Source organism: Rana temporaria, chromosome 5, assembly GCF_905171775.1.
Source record: "Rana temporaria chromosome 5, aRanTem1.1, whole genome shotgun sequence".
In the NCBI taxonomy this organism is placed as follows: Eukaryota; Metazoa; Chordata; class Amphibia; order Anura; family Ranidae; genus Rana; species Rana temporaria.
The window spans coordinates 82,922,984-82,950,700 of record NC_053493.1 but is presented as its reverse complement, the minus strand read 5'-3'; the positions used below and the strand labels follow the sequence as shown (position 1 = coordinate 82,950,700).

Genomic DNA, 27,717 nt, shown 5'->3' with positions numbered 1-27,717 from the left:
TTATAACCCCTTTTGATATAGACAGTGTTTAAATCTAGTTTATAGCTGATAATGAAGAGGGTTAATTATTTTTAACATTACTCCACAGTCCTCATCCTAAACATTACAAAGCAGGGAGGGCATGTAAGGTTTTTAAAGCAAGTAAAAAAAGCACTTAAAAATATTTGAATATTTCTACTTTGCAACGTTAATGGGAATATGTAACAAATATAAAGTATGTGTTATCCCAGTTTCGCTACAAAAGTGGAAATACACTTAAAGAAAATATATACGTCTGCACTTTGAAGAGAGATATCTCGGTAATGGCAGCAGCTGCTGCCATAACGGAGGTATTCATCTCTTCAGGCGGTGGTCCGGTTACCGATAATGGTGGTCTCTGGATTCGCCACTCTCCTGCACCCTCCACCGCTTACCGGAGTAGTGGCGGAAGCGATCGGGTCCTCTTCCTAGCTGGGTATGGATATGAGTGAGGGCAAGATGGCCCCCACCTGTCTCCATACCATAGCAGGGCAGAAGCGATGTCAAAATGTCACTTCCCATTTTATTTTATTTTTATTGCATTTTAGTCTAAATATGAGATCTCAGGTCTTTTTGACCACAGATCTCATATTTAAGAGGACCTATCATGCTTTTTTCTATTACAAGTGATGTTTACATCCGTCCCGATGAGCTCACGCACAAAAGTAAATGCACACGTGAGGTATTGCCACGATCGTTAGAGTGAGAGCAATAATGCTAGCCCTGGACCTCCTCTGTAACTCAAAACATGCAACCTGTAGAATTTTTTAAACGTCACCTGTGGAGATTTTTAAGGGTGAAAGTTTAACACCATTCCACAAGCGGGGCAATTTTTAAGCATGACATGTTGGGTATCAATTTACTCGGTGTAACATTATCTTTCACAATATTAAAAAAATCGGGCTAACTTTGCTGTTGTCTCATTTTTTAATTTAAAAAAGTAAAATTTTTCCAAAAAAAGTGCGCTTGTAAGATCGTTTAACTTGTAAACTTGTAAACACTGAGTCTGAAAAACAGGCCCAGGGCTGAAGTGATTAACAAAGACTCCTACCGGGTAGAGTAGAAGATGTCAAGTCATCTTTGCCCAGTCTTGCCACAAAGAGTTAATCCAGCTCTGAGCAATCCTCTTGTCTTTTTTTACTGTGATAAAAAAGGACACACAGAAAAATCTATAGCACCACTTCCCCCACTGCTGTGACTGACATTCTATTTCCTTATCTAGTATGAGAGTAGAGTGTGTCTATGGCACTGAGTGTATGACATGCGCAGGAAGGCGTGTATATGACAGGGGGCCGTAAGCTCGCTCTTCTTCTGCTGTGCGTGCTCTGCTTTACTCTACAGGCGCAAGGTTCGGCCTTAAGACGCTGCCTGGCCAAGGGGAGTGTAGAGGTGGGTGGGGAGTCATGTAATATCACGACTCTGTCCACCGAGTGCCGGCAAATAGACCCGCCCACCAATTCCAGAGTTTTTCGGGGCTCCTACAGATGAAGTGGGTGACACTGCTAAGGTAGGGCAGGGTCAGGGGTGGGCAGGGGTGGACTGACAACTCATGGGGCCCCCGGGCAATAGGAGATTATGGGGCCACACAATACACACACATACAGTATACATACACAGTATTCACACACAGACACACAGTATACACACACACACACACACACACTGAAAAGGTACCGGAGAGGCGGGGCAGCTATAATCTTTGGATTTTTAAAAAAAAAACACAAAATTTGACATGCTGTCCCTGGTTTTGCTGAGTCTGGCAACCCTGATGGGGCCCCCTAGTGGCATGGGGCCCTCGGGCAGTGCCGAATGGTCAGTCCTCCCCTGGGGGTGGGTTTACATCCACTTTAAAGTTTTACTAAGTACCAGTTCTACTACATATTTGATTTTATTCAGAGCTTTTTTTCTCAGAAAATAGGTGCAGGAACTCAACCATGACCCCGTTCAGATTTCACAAACAGTAGAAGGGTCTTAAGGGGCATTAAATACCAGGATTGCATTACATACAGAGTACAGAGTTCAGGGGGGTTACACACAGAGTGCAGAGCTGTCACTTGTAAACACATAAATCAGACTTCTGTGTTTACAAGTGATTGTGGTGAGCAGGCACCAAAGGGTGGTGGAACTGAGTTCCCCCAAGTTCCCTCTGAAAAAAAAGCCCTGATTTTATTAAACATAGCTTTGCTTTAATAGGATTAATACCCTAAACATTTAGCCACCTTTAGGTTTAATAAACTAGATTTAAACAACTGCAAAAGGGCATCAAAGTATGTATAAATTCACAATTATTAAAAATTAAATAGCATGAAACAAGACTAATTTTAAGTCATTTGTGAACTAGACATTTTTCTTGATAGCATCTGGTTTTTGAAGAACAAAAAAAAAATCTATTGTCCGTCTGACTAAAATAACGCCTCAGGTTTTCTCCACACGCTAAATTATTTTCAACTTTTTATCCTGTGTAATTTCTCCCCTACATTATACCGGTTTATCATAAAATGAATCACTTAATGTACATGAAAAGATTTTTAGAAAAATTTGTTTAGTAAGCTGCAGTAGCAATCATTTTGTTTCAATGCACATAATGGGACTAACGGAATATTTTTTCAGGTAATTATTTTAATTTTTTTCTTTTGCTGTTTCTGTTAAATTAAGGAAACTTTAATAACTAAGGATGAATATATCCTTGAAAATGAAGCCGTGGATAAAAATGGAACAAGCTACGGTAGAAGTACCATTAGAAGGACTGGCATGGACCCCAGATAGGGAAATAACACCAGAAGTAAAAAAACACCCCACGATAGGAGCGACTATACGAATTATCAAAAAGATTTTTGCAAAAACGAAACTGTCTGAGGATCCAAGCCCACTCGCACCGATCCTGGGAACTAATGCTTTTCAAATGGGACTGACAGACCCAAAGTTTAAGGCCCTGCGACAGAGGGGTATATATAGGGTGACCCACTTCTCAAAAGATAACCGATTAATGACGAGGGGTGAGATGGAAAGAGAAGGGATGCAGGAACTAGATTTTCTGAGGGTGATGCAATTAGAAGCATTTCTTCGAACAAAGGCAGGGACTTACACGACAGTCAGGAACCCATCCAATTTCGAGCAGACATGCCTAGAAGGGAAGTCAATAAGACACTCTCTGTCCCATTTTTACGCAATGTTAGTAAATCCAGATATACCACAAGAATTTAAGTTCATACAAGAATGGGAGAGAGACCTGAAATTAACATTCACACAAGAACAAAAAGATAAGATCTTGAGATTCACGCATAAAGCATCAGTAGCAAGTAAATACGAGGAGGGAGGCTACAAAATATTAACAAGATGGTACAGAACACCAGCGGTGCTACATCGAATATACCCAGAGACGTCAGAAGTCTGCTGGAGATGTAAGGTAGCGGAAGGGACACTAGTGCATATCTGGTGGGAGTGTAGAAAAATACAGGAATTCTGGCAAATGGTAATAGAAATAATTGATAAAATTACAGGATTTAATCTGGCGGATAGACCATCGGCGGTTTTATTATTAGATATTCCAATAACAATGGAAAAATATCAAAACTCGCTGTTAAGACACCTGATCACAGCTGCAAGAGCGTGTATCCCAGTCTTGTGGAAGCAGGAGATGTCTCCATCAAGAGCACAATGGCTCGCAAAAGTGGCAGAAATCCAACAAATGGAAAACCTAATTTTGACACTGAAAGATCAAGATGAGAGATATCAATCGATGTGGGCCCCATATGAGAGGTACAGGGAGGGGTTGGGGAGGGGGAGCGGGGAATAGCCAGCGGAATTTTTTATTTTTTTTTTTCCCCCGTCTTTTAATTTATTTATTTATTTATTTATTTTGGGAAAGGGGTGGGGGTGGGAGAGGGTAGGGATGCAAGAGAAAAAAAGTAAGAGAGAAAGGAAAAAGAAGGAAAAGAGAAGAAGTATTGCCGAAAAGGGATGGAAGCGGGAGGGGGAATGGTGGGGTGCTTATCTTTTCCGTACCATCTCTCTAATAATTTGATGATATAGTTTATGTAAGTGGTTGAACCACAATGTATAACCCTGTAAAGCAATGCTTGAAATAAATAAAGAATTTAAAAATAAAAAAAAATAAAAAAATGAGGCACTCCACAAGACACTTCTGGTGCAAAACAAACAGTAGTAGGTATTATTATGACCAATGTTTCGGTAGGATGGAGGACACCTTTCTCAAGGTAACACTTAAGCCCCATACACACTATGGGGCAGATCCACAAAGAAGTTACGCTGGCGTATCTATTGATACGCCGCGTAACTTCTAGTTTGCTCCGGCGTATCTTTGTTTTGTATCCACAAAACAAGATACGCCTGAAGCTGTGCTAGATCCGACTGGCGTACGTCTTAGTACGCCGTCGGATCTAAGGTGCATATTTACGCTGGCCGCTAGGTGGCGTTTCCGTAGATTTACGCGTTGAGTATGCAAATTAGCTAGATACGGCGATCCACGAACGTCCGTCCGGCCGGCGCATTTTTTTACAGCGTTTCCATAAGGCTTTTTTCAGCCTATAGTTACCCCTGCTATATGAGGCGTATGTTAAGTATGGCCGCCGTTCCCGCGTCAAATTTTGAATTTTTTACATTGTTTACGTAAGTCGTTCGCGAATAGGGCTTTGCTTAGAATGACGTTCACGTCGTAAGCATTGGCTTGTTGCGGGTTCATTTCAAGCATGCGCACTGGGATACCTCCACGGACGGCGCATGCGCCGTTCAGAAAAAACGTAATTTACGTTGGGTCAAGTAAAATTAACATAAAACACACCCACATCTTTAACATTTGAATTCCGCGCCCTTACGCCGGCAGAATTACGCTACGCCGCCGTAACTTTAGAGGCAAGTGCTTTGTGAATACAGCACTTAAAATAACCTGTAACCCAGCCCAGCACTGAGCCACTCCCAGCCCAGAATGAAAGCAAACAGGCCTAGCCACCAGCTAGGCCTGCCTAAATTTTCATACTCTGCTACAGAAATCCTCACTCTAGCACCTACCTAACAAGAGGATGCTACATATATATAATACTGTATCTAATAACTGGTAACAAAAATTGATTTTGCATTAAAAAATGTTTTCTACAAGACTTGTTTCAATGACGGCTCTAAAGTAGAATGCTAAAAATGAATTTGAATTGCACATCTTTAAACTGACTCCAATTCATGTCTTGTATAGACGAGAGAGTATTGTTTGAACAAAAAGAATAAAATAAAAACTTCATGTCAAGGCAGAGTGAGATTTCACCCTAACCACTGTCAATAAATTAAGATGCTTGATGAAATTCAATCATTTAAAAAATAATTAGGTAATTGACTGAGAAGATAAAAATGTCAATTTTCTATAGTGTCACACATCATGTTAAACAGTGAATTATTAACGTATTGTCTCATTTTATGTTAACAGATTCCTCTGAAACCTGACAATTTCCCTTAATTTGTGAACTAGAGCTTCAGAGATCAGGTTGAAAATGTGTCGTAAACACACAATGCATGTTATATGAACATTTGACGTGATGACTTTAAAGTGTAAAATATTCACTAAAATCGGTAATTGAAAAATAGCTTCATGGCTTTCAGCTTTGCCCTTTTATTTCAGACCTGTCCTTAACATAGGGTCATCGGTTTGCCACTCTTAAGCCTCATTCATGCGGTTCGATTGTTGGCAGGGGATTGTCTCTTGACAGACTGTAGTCCTAAATTCTTACCGTTAGTACGGTATTATAACAATTACATTATATATGTATTAATATGACTCTTTCACTTTCCCATAGGGTAAAACTGACCCCCCCCCCCCTTCGGGAGACAGACAACAGGCGTTCACTCAATTAGAGCCTCAGGCTCTAATAATAAAAAAAAAAACATTGGAATCCATGCGGCCAAGGCCCTGCATATAGATTGGGGGCTAAACGCATTAATTAGGGGGGAGGCGCTACTACGCCCTGCATGGACAGGCTACCAATGTTCCCGGGGTTCATCAGCTGCAGGTGTGCACTCCCTTCCTCCCCCTGCAGCACCCACATACAGTATGTATTTGTGTCAGAGGCTAGGATAACACTACGTGTCTGTAAGAATGCAGAGATGAAGCATTATGTCAGGAGACGCTTGCCCGGTTCCATTGGTCATGACCTCTGCCCAGTCATACCTGTTTTCTGTTTCAATATGTTTATTGGATTTTTAGGACAAACAAGAGATTCATAAACAAGCTCGTTGATCGCCCGCGCACGGGCTAGAAATGTGTAAAAATTACCAATGATCAAAATTGTTCACAATTATCCTATAACGTAAATAGGGAGTGGTATCAAAAAATGAATACTGCATAAAATGCCATATCTTTAAAATCGTTGCCGAAGGGGAGGATCTTCTCAGAAACCCCCCTACATATGAGGAAACGGCAGGCACCAGGATAGTGAGAAACCAGAAAGAAAGCGAGAAGAGCGAAAAGGCAGAGAGAGGGTCAGGCCTCGTACACACGACCGAGTTTCTCGGCAAAAACCAGCAAGAAACTTGCTGGGAGATATTTTTTTGCCGAGGAAACCGGTCGTGTGTACATTTTTCGACGAGGAAACTGTCGAGGATCCCGTCGAGCCAAAAAGAGAGCATGTCTTCTTTTTCCTCGACAGGAATGGAGAAACTTGCCTTGTCGAGTTCCTCGACAGCCTAACAAGGAACTCGATGAGGAAAACGATGTGTTTCGCCCGTCGAGTTCCTCGGTCGTGTGTACGAGGCTTCATAGATAGGAGAGGGGGGAAAGGGAAAACTCGGACTCGGGGGCCCCACAGAAGGGAATCAGACAAGACCCAAACAGGACGCCTGGAGTGTGGGGAACTCATAAGAGATCTATGGCTTCCAAACTTTGAGAAATTTGACGTGGAAGTCATACACAATACTGGAAACTCATTCCTGAAGCAACATAGCAGTCATACGGGTCCCCACTCCTTGGAAAGCTACTCGTTGGGTCTTCCAGGCTTGATTTATAGTCCGTTTAGCCCAGGGGTCAAGTCCTGGGGAAAAAGTGTGGGAACTCCCACCCAAGATCCACTCCCCCACCAAAATAAAAAAATGATACGCTCATATGCATAATTACTAAACCGTATGGGTCTTGCTTCTTTCTAAATCCCGCAATAACTTGCGGCAGACCTCCACAATGTCTCCTGGGAACAATGACAAAAGTTCCCAGGAGACATTGCAGCATCGAGGAAGTGACGGAATACCCGCACACTACCCGATGAATCCATATACAGGAAGCGGCCAGTAACATAAAGGATTACTAAGGTTCGCCTTCCCATGACAGTGACTCGAGCTGGGCATCGCCGCTTAGTGAAGGATTGACTCGGGCGGCTCGGCTGCTCTAGTCCTGCAAATGGAACTGAGTTCCTGCTGTGAAAAAAGTGCAGAAACTCCGTTCCCACGCATTCCCGCAGGACTTGAGCCCTGGTTTAGCCACTATAAAGAGGTAAGTGGCCAGATTCTGCTTTGGCACGAATAAACTAGGTATTAGGCAATGTAAAAGGGCTTACTTTGTGTCCCCATGGACTGTTAGATGGAAAAGGGACTGCAGTAAGCTAAAAACCCTAGACTAGAACCCCACCAGTCTTGGGCAGGACCACCAGGTATGTATGACATCCCTCCGCTGTCCAAGTCACACATTTTTTCATCCCATATATCTTCAATCAGGAGCTAGCACTGGGGTAGGTCAGGGCAGGGTTGGTCAAACATAACCATCTATAGCTTCTGGACAGATATGCAGGGAGTAAATCTTTTTTTTGTATGTGCAAATATTGCAGGTCTACCATAGCTGTAAAATGTGTATGTTGGAAAAAGATTCTCTTACCTTTCCATTTCAATCTGCAGCACTGTGATGCCACGTACACACCATCGTTTTTCGGCATGAAAAAAAAAAACGTTTTTAAAAATGTAATTTAAAATGATCGTGTGTGGGCTTCACATCATTTTTCATGTTCTGAAAAACGACAAAAAAAAATTCAAACACGCTGCATTTTTTAACGTCGTTTTAAAAAATGACATTTTTCTGGTTGTAAAAAATGATCGTGTGTGGGCTAAAACGACGTTTTAAACCCACGCATGCCCAGAAGCGAGTTATGAGACGGGAGCGCTCGTTCTGGTAAAACTACCGTTCATAATGGAGTAAGCACATTCATCACGCTGTAGCAGACAAAAAAGCGCAAATCGTCTTTTACTGACAAGGAATCAGCTAAAAGCAGCCCAAAGGCGAATAGAACTTCCCCTTTAGAGTGACGTTGTACGTGTTGTACGTCACCGCGCTTTGTTCATAATTTTTCAAAAACGATGGTGTGTGGGCAACATAGTTTTTAATGATGAAGTTGGAAAAACTTTGTTTTTTGGACATGCTGAAAAACAAAAAAAAAATGAATGCCGAAAAACGATCGTGTGTACGCGGCATAACTTTCTGCAAAATTAAATTTAATATGGCAACCTGGAGTCCTTTGAACCGGTTGGTATACAGAACTTCCCTAGAAATGTAATTTCCTAGGTGTGCGATTGGCTCACTGATTTACCCAAAAGTCTGCACTAATATTAAAGTCTGATTTTAGGCATCCTTTGGAATGAAAATTGTCTTTTTTTTTTAGATAAACAAATCCTCCTAAAGCATTAATTACTTCTAAAGGGATGCAGACACTGCAACTTTCCTCATTAGAACCCTGCAAGTGCATCAGCTGATTAATAATGAAAAAGTCACTCCCATTCAGATTCACTTTGCACGAAGAGCTTTATCTTCAGAGCAGAAATAGGTAGGAATCCGCAACAAACTTTGTTAAAATCCCTGCAATGTATATAGATCTCCCAGAGGGGAATGTTTTTTTCTCTTCAAGCCGCCTGTGGATGGGGCCAAGTCAGCAGGTGATCATACTGTCCAGACAGACTTGGTCTATGAAGGTATGTCAATGCATAAAGCAGTATTTGAACAGAACAGACACGCTAGTGATGTCACAGCTCTGGAGGAGCCACAATGAACAGTTAGGAGACACAGAGATTCAAAGTATTCTTAGCTGTGCAAGAGAGCTTGGGGTCCATGGAGGCTCGTTCACCAGTTTATATTTTTATTTTGGGCATATTAACGCTTTGCACTTCAACTTTCACCTTTCAGTATGTCCAAGGAAGGAACCTAGCAAGTTAAAATCTTACATTTGAAAATGTTCTTATTGGAAATACATTTTCCTTTTCTGCTTGTGTATTTATTCCTGGCTAACACCATGTAGTACTTTTCAATACTTGTATTTATTATATTGCAGCTTACCCATTCTTAGATGTGATGGTTGAATTTGTTTTCTTTTATAGGCTTTTTTCCTTTATTTTCACTGGGTGATCTGGCCAGTAAGTCTATTGTTTTTTTCATGTTTTTTAACAGAACAAGCTGTCTTACAGATGTAGCAGTTAGAGGGTTGAGACAAACTATTTACAACTGACAGGGGTGCTTACAATAGTCACCTTGTATTTTTTTATATCAAAACCTTATGCCAAAATGAAAAAAAAAATGGTTTATAAAGTGTTAGTTGTAGTTCAGATTTTTGTATTTGCTACAGGATTTCCCCATCTGAGGAGGGCAGAATTGGCCACGTATTTTTGGTGCTTGCCCATCTGCAGGCCTGGAACCAACATGGCGGGTGCTGGCGGGAGGCGGGGAGGGAGAAGACACACTTCTGCTCCCCTCCCCTTCTTGCTGTGACCCAAAAAGCAACACCTTAGACCTCACTTCCGGGTCACCTGTCAATTTCCCCGGCTAGCATATCCAAGGAGCAATGTTTTGCAATGTGATGTGCATTGCAAAACATTCAGTAGACATGCAGGATTTTTTAGGATCGGTCATCCGAAAAATCATCACATAGGTGACTTTTTATCCATCATGTGATAAAAAAAAGTTAAGTAAAAAAAAAAGGTTTATTTTTGCATAAAATAAAGTAACATCCAAGCACAAACAAATCCACCGCCCCAACAAATAATTTTGAGGCCTCCCCACCCCACATATTCGCACATACGAACGTAATCGCATGCATCAATTGCGATACTCATGTTACACATTGTCGCTCATGCTGGAGTGAGAGCAATAATTCTAGCACAAGACCTCCTTCAGCAACAATAAATTGATAACCTATAGGGGCCTTTGAAGCATAACCTATAGAAAGAGTACTGAAGTTTGTCCCCATTTCATGGGGGCACACAATTTTAAGGTTTGACATGTTGGGTATCTATTTACTTGGTGCAACCTCATCTTTTATATTTCACCAAAAATGTGCGTAGTTTATTGCTATTTGTTTACCCTAAAATTGACTTTAGTGTGTTTTGTACTGAAATTTAGCATTTTCCTAGATCTTTGCGGTAATATCGTGTCACGTAAAAAATTGGAACTACCACTAGTATATTCTCTAGGTTGTCTGCTTTGAGAAAATATATAATTTGTGGGGGGTTTTGTAATCTCCAGACATCAAATTATTTTTTAATCGTATGCAAAAAACTTACAAAAAACGGCTCTGGCAGCGAAAAGGTTAAAAACCACTTTCAGTCCTGTAAAGTTCCTCTTATGCAATACCACAGTTCACCAGAGAGGTCAGCATAATTCAGCTGGGGCTGGTGTTTGGCACTACTATCAATCATCAATGCTACTTCTTTAAAGTGTTACCAAACCCACAACCGTAAAATCAGCTTGTATATGCAGTAAAGCATAGCACCCAACTGTCCCTGATTTTAAAGGGACTGTCCCTGATGTGGAGCAATGACCCTCTGTCCGTCATTCCTCCTCATTTGTCCCTCATTTTGGGCTGATCTATATAGTTGTATATAAAATGCACTGTATATAAAAGTGTTTCCCAGTGCTAAACCTTGACTATGGTATAAATACATTAACCCCTTATCTGCTAAGACCCACATTTTTACTCAACCTTTACCTTAATAAATAACTGACACCACTACTGTAATCTTTGGAGTAAAAACTGGCCGTAGCAGCCTCCATTTATTTTAAATAACCTTTTAAATATTAAATAACATTAAATAACATTTTCACACATAACCTTTATTAGACCTGAGATACAATATTTTTAACCCTGCTGGTGCTGGACTTTGCAGGCACATTAACACACTTGTAACCATTCTAAAACGTTTTATGAGCACTGCTGTACCTAACTCTGGTCTTAGGCCTCAAGCCGAAAAACTGACTCAAAGACGACCAACTGACCGCAGTGCCCCCATTAACCACTTGTCAGCTACACCTTGGTAGACTGGACTAACAGCCCCTTCAGAACCCATACCACCTCTGGGTAATGACATCCACTTCAGGGTAATTTCTTCTCCTGCAAAGTCCAAAACACCCGCCACCAGCACCCAAAGGTAACTCCTTACCTTTGGGCGCACCTCCACACCCTCAATGCTCGCTGTATCCCGTCCTGTAGGCCCAACACCCACATGTCAATCCCCACGTCGGTCAAATGAACTCCATCTCTCAGCTGATACCTCCACGTATCCACCTCCAACTCAGGGTGTCTAACCACCAACCCGCCGTTCCGAATCACAAATTTAGCCACGTCCCGATTAATCTTTCTCCTGGCCCTGTTCACACCTTCCCATGATCTAGCCATCCGCCATGAAGACCTTCCCACAATATCAGACCATATCACTACCGTTTCCGGGTAGGAAATGCGAATCCTCAAGAAATCAAACTTGATGCGACATCCAACATAGAACGCACCCCCAAGTCGTTGCCCCCCGCATGGATCAACAAAACGTCCGGCGGTCGATCCAAGCGTGCAAACTTGTGCACTTCCGGCACCACCCTGCTCCACAACATCCCCGGGAATCCCAACCACCGCACCATCGCTTCCTGTCTTGGGACCCCCAGTTGGCGACCGTTCGGCCGCATATCCGCTCTCGCAGCCCCCCTACGCACGAAGGAGTGGCCCATTATCCATACCAGTCCCTGTCCCGCACCTGAAAGACAGCAAGTAAGAAATCCATCACCACAAGCCCATCGGGAGACGCTCCCATCCCCGACTACCAACATGTTCCCTTTACCAAAAAACCCCGATCCACTCCCCATCCCCCTTGGAGGTGGCCTAACCTTAACTTTCCCTGGACCTCTATTTTGTTGCACCACCGCTCACCCCTAATTCTACCATGAGCTGAGGTCTGACATATAACCGAAACCTCCTCGACTCCCATCTCCCAATCCTTTTCACCAATTCATCGTGCAAGCCACAACGTACTGCTTCTGTCGCGGCCCCAATCCGAAAGGAATGCGCCGAGAACTCCTGAGCCGCCAGGCCCAATGCCCCCAGACACCGTCTGAACCCTGTCACGAACTGATACCGCGACAACGCTGTCCCATCCTCGTGCACCAAGAATGATCCACTTAACACTGGCCGTACATCCAAAAATTCCCGCACTACCCTAACCGGGCATAATTCCGACCCTTCAATAGGGAAGACTCGCACCACTTTACCCTTCCCTTTCTGGTCCGTCTTGGACCGGCGTAGCAACAATGCGACCCCGTCTTGCTTCCACACCACATCCTCAGCTAACATGCCACCTGCACCGTCTTCGAGGGGCTAACCAACTCCCCCACTCGAAAAGCTCCAAAGAATGCCAACGCGAACGCCGCGCGAAACAATAACACTTCAAACCGGGACGAACACAATGTCCCCAATTTTCCCATAATACCCCTCAATATTTCAAACGACACAGGGCGCCGGGAATCCGCCTGACGCCCCTGCTTCCTGTAACCCCTGAGAGCCTGCCGGACACAAAATTCCTTAGTAAAGTCAGGGCGCCCTTGCCACTTAAACAGAAAAGCCAAACCAGCCAACTTTTTGTCCAACATGGACGGAGAGACCCCGGCCTCCATGTTCCTGACCAAGAAATACAACACCAATCCCTTGACCTCGGGACCGGCCCGGGTCCACCTCGGACTCCCCAACCAAAGCCTGCCATTCCGCCCACACCTTCTCATACGCCCTCCAGGTGTTCACACTTACCGACCTTCTGATCCAATCGGAGACGATTCCAACGGAATCCTCCAAAGCCACTCCGGACAGGGGACACCTTGCTCCTCTGCCTCCGGCGCCAGCTCCCGGAACCTGTCCCACTGAAAGCGAGACAGAGCGTCAGCCACTACATTCTCCACCCCCGGTAAATGCACCGCATATACAAATATGTTCAACTGCAAACAGCGCAGCACCAGGTGCCGTAGCAGCCGAATAACTGGAGGAGAAGACGCCGTAACTCTGTTGATCACCTGGACCACCCCCATATTGTCACCATGGAACCGCACCTTCCGATCCCGGAAGGCCGCCCCCCACAGTTCTACTGCCAGCACCACCGGAAACAATTCCAACAGCACCAAGTTCTTTGTGAACCCCGCCTCCAACCAGGCCTGTGGCCAAGAGCCCGCACTCCATTGCCCTTGAAAATATGCCCCAAAACCTGCGCCACCGGCCGCATCTGTGAACAACTCCATGTCAAAGTTGCTAACCGGGCCGGACATCCACAAGGCCCTGCCGTTGAAGGAGTCCAAAAAGGAGTGCCATACCAACAAATCCTCCCTATGTTCCTTCCCCAGTCGCACATAGTGCCTGGGCGACCTGACGCCCGCTGTGGCCGCCGAAAGGCGCCTGCAAAAGACCCTCCCCATGGGGAGAATGCGGCAAGCAAAATTTAGCTTCCCCAGGAGCGACTGAAGCGCTCGGAGTTGCACCTTCCGCAAGCCCACCATCTCCTGAATCTCGGCCTTGAGGCCCACCAACTTGTCCAGCGGTAACCTACATTCCATCCTTTCCGAGTCAATCACGATGCCCAAGAATTGGATGACCGATCTCGGTCCTTCCGTTTTCTCGGGTGCCAGCGGCACCCCAAATCGCTCCGCCACGTGCTCCAACGTGGCCAACAACACTGCGCAAATCCGCGACCCCGCCGGCCCAACACAGAGAAAGTCGTCCAGGTAGTGGATCACGGAGCTTACGCCGGACACATCCCGAACCACCCACTCCAGGAACGAACTAAACCGTTCAAACAGCGCGCAGGAAATGGAACAGCCCATCGGCAGACACTTGTCTACGTAGAACTCCCCACCCCAATGGCAGCCCAAGAGCCTGAAACTATCTGGGTGGACCGGCAGGAGCCTAAACGCCGCCTCAATGTCCGACTTGGCCATCAAGGCCCCCCGGCCATACCGCCTGACCCAGCCCACCGCAGCATCAAAAGAGGTGTAACTCACCGTACACTCCTCCATGCTGATGGCGTCGTTCACAGACCCCCCCTTTGGAAACGACAAATGATGAATAAGCCGAAATTTGTTCGGCTCCTTCTTCGGCACCACCCCCAACGGGGAAACCACCAAGTCGTCCAAGGGAGGCGAGACAAATGGGCCCCCCATACGGCCCAACGCCACTTCCTTCCGCAGTTTCTCTGAAACCACATCCGGGTGTTGTAACGCGGAACGCAAATTCTTAGCCACCGGGGGGACCACGGCCAAAGAGCACGGAATGTTAAAACCCACCGAGAATCCCCTTTCCAACGACAGGGCGGCCGCCCTGTCAGGATATCTACCGAGAAACGGTCGCATCCTTTCCACCATCACCGGAGTCCTCCCTCTTACTTGAAGAATCTCCGGGACGTCCCATGCCTTGCTTAAAACACCGGGAAGAGGGGTGATTGCCACCACAGCCGGAGCACTCGTGCTTGAACCGGCAAGACCCTCTGAACCTGCAGTTTCCCTCGTTAAACTGCCAGCAGACCCCTTTCTTCTTTCCGGCCGACTGTCCTGGGGAAGAGGTTCCACCGCCCCCCCCCTGAAAAAACGGCGTGGACGTCCGTGGGGCCGACATAAGCCGCATCCAAAGGCCAATGTCCTTAGTGTCCCACCTAATATCCGGCCTGATAGCCCGGCGTTGCCGGAACTGCTCATCATACCGGAGCCACCCCGTGCCCCCGTAACACCGGTAGGCCTCGCTGATCGCCTCTTGGTAACTGAAAAGCGCCGAACAATGTTCAGGGTTTTTCTCACCGATCACGCTCGCCATGATCGAGTAGGCCTGCGACCAATTCGCAAAAGTCCTAGGTATAAGCCTATACCTCCTCTTCTCCTCGTCCTCTTTCTTGGACTCTTCCGGCTTAACCCTATCCAGGTTAAACTTTTCCAGCGGAAGCAACGCGAATATCTCTACATATTCACTCTTCCAAATCTTTTCCCGCACCTCCGGCTTCAAATGCGAACCCAGCGGTGCCTCCCAACACGTGTAAACCTCCCCTTTAGCCGAGTCCGCCAACCGGACCAACTCTCTCTTCTTCGCGGAGTCGACCCCCGCATCCCCCTTTTCCGTAGGAGGCACCATGGCACCTGCCGCCACTGCCCCTACCTCTTGTCCCTTGTCCCCGGGCACCACAGCCCCCGGCACGGCGACCGCTACTGCAGGCGCCGTAACCCCGGATCCACCCGCCGTTCCCCATGCCGCCGCTGGGCTGACGGCGGGGCTGACCCCACCCTTCAGCTGGCTAACCAACGTCTCCAGACCCGCCAGGAACCGGTGCAAACCCGCATCCTCTCTCGACTGTTCCCCCAGCGCACCAGAATCACCACTACTCACCCCTGCGGGCACCCCCACTCGACTACGGGGACCCCCCCGTCCCCCCGCTAACACCCCCACATTTTGTAAAGTAGAAGGAAAAGCCAAAAACGACTCACCGGGCTGTCTGGAAGCAATCCCACCAGCCGTCCGGCTAGGCTCCCGCGCTGCGACCTCCGTCCTGGGCACGACTTCCTCCTCCGACAGCTCCCCTTCCGATCGATCTCCATGCCGACCCTCCTCACCAGATGAAAGCCCACCAGGCGACTCGGGCCTGGGAGCCGCGGGCCCAGAGCTGGACTCACTCTCGCTGCGCGCCCTGGACCCGTGCACCGACTTCCGCGTAGCTTTTCGTGGCGCCTCGGACACTCTGCCGTCTTCCCCTCCCCCTCGCTCCCTCACCACGGGGCTGGATTGGAGGTGGCTAGCCGCGGATGCTGAAGAGCTAGCCACCGCAGGGACAGATGTGTTTTGCCGAGGCTCTCGGCCCTCCGGTGCAAAACCGGGGTTGGAGCCCGCATCCCTCCGATCATCTCGCCGAGCGGACCTGGCCGCCGCATTGGAGCCCCCTGGCCGCCCCCTCCCTGTTCCCCGCTGCCGATCGGTGGCCTTCTCCTGGCGCCCCCCCCGCCGCCGACGCTGTCCGTTTTGCGGGTGGGCCCGAGGGGGCCCGGATGGGGCTACCCCCTCTCCTGTGGGACCGGGTGGACGGTCCCGGGGAATAACGTGCCGGAGGCCGGGACACCCTGGATCGCGGGGTGTCCCCCTCCCCCCCCGGATGGGTGACTCGCTGGCTATGTCCTGGGTGGCAGTATGCGCCCCCCCGGCTCGCGGGGTGCCCCCCCCACCCCCCCCCACCCCCCCCAAACGGGTGAATCATGTTCCGTGTCCCCGGGCGGGAGGAGCGGCCCCAGCATAGACTGCAGCCACCCCTCACCGCGGCGATCCGCCTCCTGCCTGAGCTGGGCGAGCATAGCCTCGACCCCAGCCATGGTGCAGGCCGATGGATGTGGCAAAATTTAGTCCCCGGCTGCGGCCTAGCGTTTTTTTTTTTGGATTTCTGGCAGAGCCTGGCTTCCCCCAGCAGCGCTGGTCTAAAACGCTGCAAAAACGGCAGGAAATGTCCCCAGTAGCAGCCTACCTCACCCCTTCCTAAGTCTGGCAGAGCAGCAAGTCCCCAGCAGAAAATTCTCCCCTCGTGTGTTACCCGGGAAGCGTGGGAGGGGAAATATATAACCTCCCTCCCACTGCTCTCCTTCCTTACTGAGCCCTCCCCCCGGCCAGAGCAGGGCTTTTCTTTAACCCTGTCATGGCCGGCCCTCCGCCTATGTCCTGCTGCTCTTTGCTCCGGGCCTCTCTTTCATCCAAATTCTAAATTGCTGCATTTGTAAACTTTAAAGAGCCAATATAAAGGAATAGTAGTAGTAAAAAAAGCCCTTGTGGATTAAATTAACCTTTTTTTTGTGTTAATTCTCCTTTAAGGGGGTGTGACAGGGGGCGTGTCCTATGCCTACATACGTTTTCTAGTAGGTGTCCCTCATTCCCATCTCAAAATGTTAGGAGGTATGGTAAAGCATGCTTGTTACACTCACTGTGGAACCTAAGGGGCTAATCCTCTGCATTGTGTAAAAGGACCTTTTGATCCTATCTTCTCTGATCCTCCCCCTTTTCCATTGTCACCAACCTATCTTCTTATATTATTATATATATATTTTTTTCTCCTAGGAAAGTGCATGTGATTATCACAGGACCAGACAAAGGGTCAGGGGTCATGCAGCCTGATAGGACAGTCAAAGCAGAATGAAAACTCCTCCTACAAGCTTTAACCAGACACTGATAGAAGTCACAAGTCTGCTATATACTGCTGATGGGAAAAAGTATTTAGCAGTTTATATTTAATAAAATAATTGCATTTTCATGTTCTGTGTACTGTGGGCGACCAGATATAGTGAATGCAGGGTCCTGGGTTTAGTGACACTTTAAAGCGGAGGTCCACACAAAAAGTGAACCCCCGCTTTTCGTAACCCTCCTCCCCTCCCTCCGGTGTCAGTCACATTTGGCACCTTTCAGGGGGGAGGGGGTGCAGATACCTGTATAACACAGGTATTTGCACCCACTTCCGGGAATAGACTCCCGCGGGAGTCACACCCCTTTGCATCACCCCCGCTGTCTTCTGGGAAACACACTGGTCCCAGGAGACAGCGGGGACCAGTGAGGATCCGCCACGCGACTCTCGCATGCGCGGTACGGAACCAGACAGTGAAGCCGCAATGCTTCACTTCCTGATTCCCTCACCGAGGATGGCGGCGGGGGCAGCCGAGGGACGAGCGATTGCTCGGCTTCGACTGCCGACATCGCGGGCACCCTGGACAGGTAAGTGTCCATTTATTAAAAGTCAGTAGCTGCAGTATTTGTTAATTAATTATTATTTTTCCGTGGGACCTCCGCTTTAACTATAGATGTCTGTAATCAAGTGTTTAGATCATTGGTCTCAAAACAGTAACATAGACTTTTAGGCCCGGATTCACATACCGCGGTGCATAGTTATGCCGGCGTATCGAATCTACGCTACGCCTACGTAGCGCAGAGCGGCTAGCACAGTATTCACAAAGCACTTGCTCCCAAATCTACTCTGGGTTCCCTCGGCCTAACTCGTCGTAAGTGGCAGTGGGCGTGAGCCATGCTAATGAGGCGTGACCCCATGTAAATGATGGGCCGAGCGCCATCAAGATACGAATAACGAACGGAGCATGCGCCGTCTCATGGACATATCCCAGTGCGCATGCTCAGAATCACGTCGGAACGAGCGCCTAAGATACGTTGAATCACTGCCTACGACGTGAACGTAACCTACGCCCATCCCTATTCACGTACTACTACGTAAACAACGTAAAATACGACGGCTGTTCCCTGGTCCATACCTTTGCATGATGGGGAATAACTATACGCCGGACGTAAGCCTTACGTAAACCGCGTATATTAATGCGCCGGGCGCAAGTACGTTTGTGAATTGGCGTATCTCACTCATTTGCATATTCGAATCGTAAATCAATGGCAGCGCCCCTTGCGGCCAGCGTAAATATGCGCCCACGATACGACGGAGTAGGAAACTTACATCGGTCGTATGAAGCCTATTTTCAGGCGTATCTAGTTTTGTGGGCACGGCGCACAGATACGACGGCGCACATTTACACTTACGTGGCGTAAGTGCTACGTGAATCCGGGCCATAATATTATTTTATGTATTATTAGCAGATGTTTTTGGTTTACCATCACTGCGCTATTATAAAAGTGTCTTGCATCACTGGTGATGTGATGTACACGGACAGATGCTCCTGACAGCAGTAAAACTAACAGCTCTGCACTGATTGACTGGAGGAAGACTTTACGGCTGACCTCAAACTAACTTCTCCTGCTTTTGCTTAGGCCAGAAATTCACTGATCGTTCCCAGCCAGCATTTCACAACTGGAAACAATGCTTGTATTTTGCTCAGAATATGTAATACTTTTTTGGCTTGTTTATTAAGGTAGGGCAAAATGCAATGACTGTGTGCAAAGTTCAACAACCCATTGCAGCCAGATCATTAGATGAATTCTGATCTCATTAAAGCAGAATCAAACAATATGCTAATATGTGGTGCATGTTAGTACATACAGCTTCCAAAAGCAAACCTTGCCTAAATACAAGGGCCATGTATATACTTACCTGAATCTTGGTGTTATTTGTGCATCTCTTTCCGATCTGTGCAGTAATCCAGTTGTAAACAACTTCTACACTTTGGGGCAGATCCTCGTACAGTGGTGCATTTATGCGCGGGGCGTAGCGTATCTAAGATACACTACGACGCCGTAACTTACTTTTTGTTTTTCAAATCCACAAAGAATCTGCGCCGTAAGTTACGGCGGCGTAGTGTATCTTTGGCGGCGTAATGGCGCGGCATTCAAATCTCTGTGATGGGGGCGTGTTTTATGTAAATACGTTGTGACCCGAAGTAAACAACGTTTTTTCTTTAACTGCACATGCGCCGTCCATGGGGGTATCCCAGTGCGCATGCTCAAAATTAACCCGGAACAAGCCAATGCTTCCGACGGTGACGTCATTCTACGCAAATCACTATTCGCGAACGACTTACGCAAACGACGTAACAATTTCAAATTTCTACGCGGGAACGACGGCCATACTTAACATTGAGTACGCCTCATAACAGTAGCTTTAACTATACGCCGGAAAAAGCCGAACGCAAACGACGTAAAAAAAAAGCCCTGGCCGGACGTACATGCTCGACACAGAATTTCACGGAAACGACACCTAGCGGCCGCCGAAAAATTGCATCTTAGATCCGACGGCGTACTAAGACGTACACCTGTTGGATTGATCCCAGATGCCGTTGTATCTTGTTTTGTGGATACAAAACAAAGATACGACGCGGGAAATTTAAAATTACGCCGGCGTATCAATAGATACGCCGGCATAATTATTTTGTGGATCTGCCCCTTTACCTTTATGCAGTCGTTTCCTGTGCTGAAGACCGGTCATTGCTGCTCTCCCTGCTTGTGCAGGGTGACTGGTCTTGTCTCCGCCCCTTCTGTCGTTTTCTGTAATGGGAGGACCTGCAGGGCCCCACCCACAGTTGTGCTCTCTGTAAAGTAAAGTGATGACATCATCAATACTTTTACAAAGTATGAAATGGGCTTGCAAACGCATTTGTTGCACACAATGTGTTATTATATCTATTTTGGCTATTGAGGCAGTTTTAATCGTTTTTGTGTTCGGAGATTAGCTTTAACCACTTAAAGGGTTTGTAAAGGAAATATTTTTTTTATCTGAATAGCTTCCTTTACCTTAATGCAGTGCTGTTTTCATGTCCTCATTGTTCGTTTTTGCTCTCAAGTTGCTGTAATTCTTCTCTGATCTCCACACTTCCCGGTTGTCTGTTTCCTGATAACCACAGTACTGGGAGCTTTCTCTCTGTGGTCACTAATCAAGGAGGTGTGATTACTGTGTGTCTAAAACCCCACAGCACCAATCAGTTTCGTTTTCCAAACCATCACTGCCCTGTATTGGCTCTGTGGCTCTGTACAGCAGAGAGGCAGAAAACAACATGCAAAAACGAAACTAGAAACTGCAGGTACATTATATGATTGATTTTTATCTATTTTTAATCATTTTTAAAAGGAATCAGTTAACTATTATGTCTCTTTACCCTGTAAACAGTCATTTCAGCATAACATTTTTTTTATTTACAACTCCTTTAAGCCCCGGACCATTTTGCTGGCCACTTTTTGCGACTCGGCACCGCGTCGCTTTAACTGACAATTGCGCGGTCATGCTACGTGGCTCCCAAACAAAATTGATGTCCTCTTTTCCCCACAAATAGACCTTTCTTTTGGTGGTATTTGATCACCTTTACGGTTTATTTGTTGCGCTATAAACAAAAATAAAGCGTCAATTTTGAAAAAAAAACAATATTTTTTACTTTTTGCTATAATAAATATCCCCGAAAAATCTATAAAAAAAAAAAAAAAGTTTTTTTTTCCACAGTTTAGGCCGATGCGTATTCTTCTACATATTTTTGTTTAAAAAAATCGCAATAAGCGTTTATTGATTGGTCTGCGCAAAAGTTATAGCGTCTACAAAATAGGGGATAGTTTTATGGCATTTTATTAATATTTTTTTTACTTGTTATGGCAGCGATTTTTATCGTGACTGCGACATTATGGCGGACACATCGGACACATTTTTGGGACCATTCACATTTATACAGCGATCAGTGCTATAAAAATGTACTGATTACTGTGTAAATGTGACTGGCAGTGAAGGGGTTAACCACTAGGGGACTATTGGGTTAAGGGCTCTTTCACACGGGTTCAGGTCCGCCTGCCAGTTTTTTAGGCGGACCTGAACGGGCGCTCTGTGCTCCTCTATGGAGCCGCGGATGTCAGCGGTGACATGCCCGCTGACATCCGATCCGCCAAAGTGTGACGGAGGAAAAACCTACTTTTCCATCCGTCTGGCGGATCGGATCGGGTGAACACGGACAGACGGGGAGATAGGAGAGAGCGGAGAAAATACAGGCGGTCCATGCACAGTGTGCGGGGACCGCCCTGTCATCCGCCGGCTCAGCGGGGATCAACAGAGCAATCCCCGCTAAGCAAGCGGAGGTTCACGGGGCGGATCCACCCCGTGTGAAAGGGGCCATAGTGTGTCCTAGGGAGTGATTCTAACTGTTAGGGGGCGTGGCTACGAGTAAAACGTCACTGATTGCTGCTCCCGATTAGAGGGAACAGACGACCAGTGACATGTCACTAGGCAGAACGGGGAGATGCCTTGTTTACACTTGCCTCTCCCCGTTCTGCAGCTCTGTGACCCGATCGCGGGACACCGGCGGTCATCGAGCCTGCAGGTTCTGCGGGCACGGTCACGGAGCTTGCGGCAGTGGAGTACATATACGTTACTTTGCCCAGCCGTGACATTCTGTCAACGTATATGTACAGGAGCCGGTCGGGAACCAGCTAAAAAATAGAAAACTAATGCAGCAACCACATCTAAGGATTGGAAAGCTGCAATATATTACATTTTTGGCTTTAATAGCACTTTAAGTGACACAAATACAGGGAGGTTATATGTGAACAAGCAACAGCGTTTATAGGGCTGCATCTTATTTTACTGAGATGAGGTTAACTGTATCCTGTACAGAAAGCACCGCTGCATCCATCAATAATAACTAATGTGGCCTGACATATATTGATTCAGCCTAGCAGTTGCCATTTATTTATTATGTAGGTCATCGGATTGAGAGAAAACTCCCGCAGCTCTGTAGCTTAGCTGCAGGTAACTCCGCAAATCTTAAAGATGGTTTTACTTCCAGCATCAAAACCTGCGTGCCATATTTACTTCCATTAAACTATCCCCTTGGATTACAGCCCTTCTCAGCAACCTTTAGCTTGTTTAATGGATCCAAACAGTTATTTTTATGTAAGCAATAATGATCAATCAGAAAGGCATTTTATGGTTTTATTGACAGCTTGAATTAATGGGCTTTCAAGGCAAAACTAAGCAAGCCAGACGTTGGGATGGTGAAAGTGCAGAGTGTGTGCTTCACAAAAGCCTTGAGTACTGTGCATCCTGTGCTGACGGGCGTTCCTGTACACGGCTCTACCTATAGATCCATTAGTCTCACTCCTCCAGTGCTAATTTGCAGAGAAACCCAGGAATGAGCTTTTAGCCCAAGTCACTGCAGTGCATTTTTGTCCCTTGAGTAATTGGTGCTGTTAGCAAGTAAATACGCCTTTGTATTGGTAGTGATTTATTTTTTATTTTTTATTTATCTGGTATGTTTAGAAACTTATTTTGGACAGAAACAGAAGAGTAGTGAGAAAAGCACTGTTAACTTCTTGAGACCCGCGCTATAGCCGAATGACGGCTACCGCGCGGATTTGACTATCCAACTGGACGTCAATTGACGTCCGCCCCTTTGGGCGTTCCCCGTGCGCGCTCCAGAGCGCGCAGCGGGGAAACTCTGTGTTGGCCGTGTCCCTTGGACACAGCCAATTACAGATCTAAACATATGAGATCATCTCTCATTGCCGGCTCACACAGAGACAGCGTCCTGTCTCTGGAGAGGAGACCGATCTGTGTCCCTTGTACATAGGGACACAGATCGGTCACCTCCCTTCACCTACAGTTAGAACACTATGCAGGGAATACATTTAACCCCTCCCTCACCCCTAGTGTTAACCCCTTCAATGCCAGTCACATTTATACAGTAATTAGTGCATATTTATAGCACTGATCGCAGTATAAATGTGAATGGCGACAAAAAATGTGTCAAAAGTGTCCGATGTGTCCACCATAATGTCGCAGTCCCAATAAAAATCGCAGATCGCCGCCATTTCTAGTAAATTTTGCGATTTTTTTTTTTTTTACCAAAAATATGTAGAAGAATACGTATCGGCCTAAACTGAGAATTTTTTTTTTTTTTTTTTTTTTTAAATTGGCATATTTATTATAGCAACAAGTAAAAAATATTGTATTTTTTTTCAAAATTGCCGCTCTTTTTTGTTTATAGTGCAAAAAAATAAAAACCGCACATGCGATCAAATACCACCAAAAGAAAGCTCTACTTCTGGGGGGAAAAGGACGTCAATTTTGTTTGGGAGCCATGTAGCATGACCGCGCAATTGTCAGTTAAAGCGACGCAGTGCCGGAAGCTGAAATTTCACCTGGGCAGGAGGGGGGTATATGTGCCCAGTAAGCAAGTGGTTAAAGTGGATGTAAACCCACTCTCATCCTTTCTAAACTACTGCCATAGTGCTGATCTATAAGGATATAGATGCCTCCTGCATGTATCCTTACCTGTCAAATGTCTCCCCTCTGTCTGTTATAAGAACTGAAAAACTGCAGATTCTGTGGGTGGGTCTGTTGTCTGGAGCTCGGTGGGTGGAGTCGTGATGTCAGTCGACTCCCCTCCCTCCTCTACACTCCCCTTGTCAGCATGCATTTTCTCCTGTGTATTCCTTACACTAAATTCTGCTATGATCACTAACATCCAGTCAAAATCCAGAAAAGTAACCACATGACTTCAGAAAAGGAGTGGGGGTGGGAATTAAAAAATAATGCCTGTCTCAGGCTAGTGCATGAAATATGTAAATAACCTGTCATTCACAGCAAAGGGGGAAGAACGGACAAAAGTTTTCTCCTGTTTGTCTGTTTATCTCACTGAAAAAAGAAAAGAGGATTGCTCAGATCTGGATTAACTCTTTGTGGCAAGACTGGGCACAGATGATAGGAAATCTTATACTCTACATTGTGACAGCAAAAAAAAAAAAAAATGTCGGGTTTACATCCACTTTAAAGCGGAGGTTCACCCTAAAAAACATCTATGTACCATCCCGTCCAGCTTACTTGCGTCAGCTACAGTATGTTTTTTTTTTTTGCTGTATTTACCGTTTAATCCTTCAGTTTCTTTTCAGATCCCATGGGGAGTAAGCGTTCCTATGAAGAGGGGAACATGATTGACGTCCGGCTATGGCGCGTCACGCGTTCCGAAAATAGCGGGACTGGGTCTCGGCTTTTCACGGCGCTATACGGCGCCTGCGCACGGACTAGGAGCTGACTGCGCAGGCGCCGTATACAGCCAAGTCCTATTTCGGCTATTTACAGAACGCGTGACGCACCATAGCTGGACGTCAATCATGTTCCCCTCTTCATAGGAACGCCTACTTCCCGCGGGAGTCTGAAAAGAAACTGAGGGATTAAACGGTAAATACAGCACAAAAAAATTAAAATAAAAGCATACAGTAGCTGACGCAAGTATGCTGGACGAGATGGTATATAATTCTTTTAGGGTGAACCTCCGCTTTAAGGCCCGTACACACGATCAGATTTTCCGACAACAAATGTATGATGGCAGGGTTTTTGGTGGATAATCCGACCGTTTGTACGCTCCATCGGACAATTGTTGTTGGAATTTCCGACAACAAATGTTTTATAGCATGCGTTCAAATTTTCCGACAACAAAAGTGTTCTGTCGGATTATGCAATCGTGTGTACACAAGTCCATCGGAATAAAATCCAAAGTACAAACACGCATGCTTCGAATCAATGCTAACCATAGCACAACATTAGCAGAAGTTGCCCAAAGGGTGGCGGTAAAGAGCTGAAATACCACGTTGTTTCGTGTATGTTGGCTCAAAAAGTTCTGCCGTCTGTAATGCAGAACAAGTTCACGGCCAACGCTCTTGGCACAAAATTCCACAGATTTGTCCGATGGAATTACGATCGTGTGTATGAGGCTTTAGATTGAATACTGGCACTGTATTAGTTCATTGGACATCCTGCTACACCTACTAAAAATCTCAAACTATCCTGTCTTGAAAAGGTAACCCATACTGTACCTGGCCTCCTGCAAAGACCCTCTTAAGACCTCCCCTTAAGTACCACCACTATATATATTAACTAGACTGACACAAAGTGTTGGGAAAAAATTGGCCGTTGTACGGCCCCCTTTTATTAAAATAAATAATTTAACAATAACCAAAAACACAAAGTAAAGCATCTTATTATGGCTGCCGATCCCTGGAGGCACTAACCAGCAAACTATTTTCCCTTATATCTGCTTAACCACTACCTGGTCCCTGCCGCATTGCACCGACTCGGGGACGACCACCTTCAGCAGATATATACCATTCCTTTGCCAGTTAATCCCCATAACTGGTATTTACCGGGGACCCATACCTGAGATGTGTCCCCACCCATTAAATTCCATAACCTTTTTTACCATGCCTCCAAAGACCCAACCACCACCCACGTGACCGTACCAAAAGGAAACCAAATACAACAAAAACCAAATCAATAAAAGAAAAGATCACAAAACAGTGGCACCCCGTACTCACAGACCAGACTCCAAATAATGTAGGGCGGGTGGGCGGGAACTTTCTTCCTCCTCGAGTGCCTACCTCACGATGTGCCGCGCGCCGTAACTCCCCCACTGCCCCTCCCACAAATATGAATGGGCCAATCCCCTGTCTGCCACCTTCCCGCCTGAAGGTTAACCCTATCTGGCCCAGGCTGCTGGGCACCTTTTTATGCCGCCCTGCGCCTATGTCCTCTTTTTTCTTGCTCCGGGCTTCCTTGAAAAGGTAACCCATACTGTACCTGGCCTCCTGCAAAGACCCTCTTAAGACCTCCCCTTAAGTACCACCACTATATATATTAACTAGACTGACACAAAGTGTTGGGAAAAAATTGGCCGTTGTACGGCCCCCTTTTATTAAAATAAATAATTTAACAATAACCAAAAACACAAAGTAAAGCATCTTATTATGGCTGCCGATCCCTGGAGGCACTAACCAGCAAACTATTTTCCCTTATATCTGCTTAACCACTACCTGGTCCCTGCCGCATTGCACCGACTCGGGGACGACCACCTTCAGCAGATATATACCATTCCTTTGCCAGTTAATCCCCATAACTGGTATTCACCGGGGACCCATACCTGAGATGTGTCCCCACCCATTAAATTCCATAACCTTTTTTACCATGCCTCCAAAGACCCAACCGCCACAGCGCAAGGTGTGAAACCTCACACCTCTGCGCCCCGCCAGAAACGAACAGCTCTCTGGATGCCCTCCTGTAGACCCAGATTCCACAAATCCGTGCCCACCGAGTTCAGGTGCACCCCATCCTCTCGGAGGTACCTCCAAGTTTCCAACTCAAGTTCCCGGTGACGCACCACCAACCCACCAACGCGAGCCACGAACTTCCCAATCTCCTTGTTGGCTTTTACCCGGGCCCTGTTTACCTTTGACACCGACCTGGCATGTCGCCAAGCAGTGCGCCCTACCATATCTGACCACACCACCATCATACGGGGAAAAGCAGACTGCAGCCGAAGCACGTCCAGCTTGACGTCTCGAATGAAGTGCCTGCTTGACCGGGCACCCAGGTCGTTGCCACCCACATGCAGGACCAGGACGTCCGGAGGCCTAGCCCACCTAGCAGCCCTGTGCACCTCTGGGACCACCCTTCCCCATAACAGCCCCGGGATACCCACCCACCGAACAACTGCTTCTGACCTGGGAAAACCTAGCTGTCGGCCATCCGGCCGGACATCAGCCCTTTTTGCTCCCCAGCGGACAAACGAGTGGCCCAGAATCCACACTAGGCAGACGCGATCTGAAAGACAAAACGACCAACATAACACACTCAAACTCAATGCCACACCCAGAAACCCTCAAGAAAAGAAAGTAACAAGTGGAAACGAAACACAGCAGACACCACCCAGTCACCCCCCAAAAACTAAACCAGGTGAGGTCGAACATAAATCTTGAACCTGTCGGACTCCCACCTGCCAATGCTTTTCACTACCGCAGCATCCAAACCCCAGCGGGCGGCCTCGGTAGCCGCCCCAATCCGAAAGGAATGCGAGGAGAAACTGCGAGCCGCAATGCCCGCTGCAGTGAGGCAGCGGCGCATCACCGATACGAACTGAAAGGTAGACAACGCAGACCCGTCGACATGGACCAAAAAGGAACCCGACACCTCCGGGCGAACCCCCAGATACGCCCCAACCACCACCAC

The 27,717-nt window shown here is 46.7% G+C and overlaps 1 protein-coding gene across 1 annotated transcript; it reads right to left on the bottom strand.

Moving 5' to 3' along the window:
• Positions 1-11,725: 11,725 nt before the first annotated feature.
• Positions 11,726-26,678, bottom strand: LOC120941082 (U3 small nucleolar RNA-associated protein 25-like). The gene is made up of 3 exons (XM_040354337.1): positions 26,633-26,678; positions 15,755-16,327; positions 11,726-12,006 (listed from the first exon to the last, which is right to left on the bottom strand). The coding sequence occupies exons 1-3, from the start codon at positions 26,676-26,678 to the stop codon at positions 11,726-11,728; spliced, it is 900 nt and encodes a 299-aa protein (XP_040210271.1).
• Positions 26,679-27,717: the final 1,039 nt, after the last annotated feature.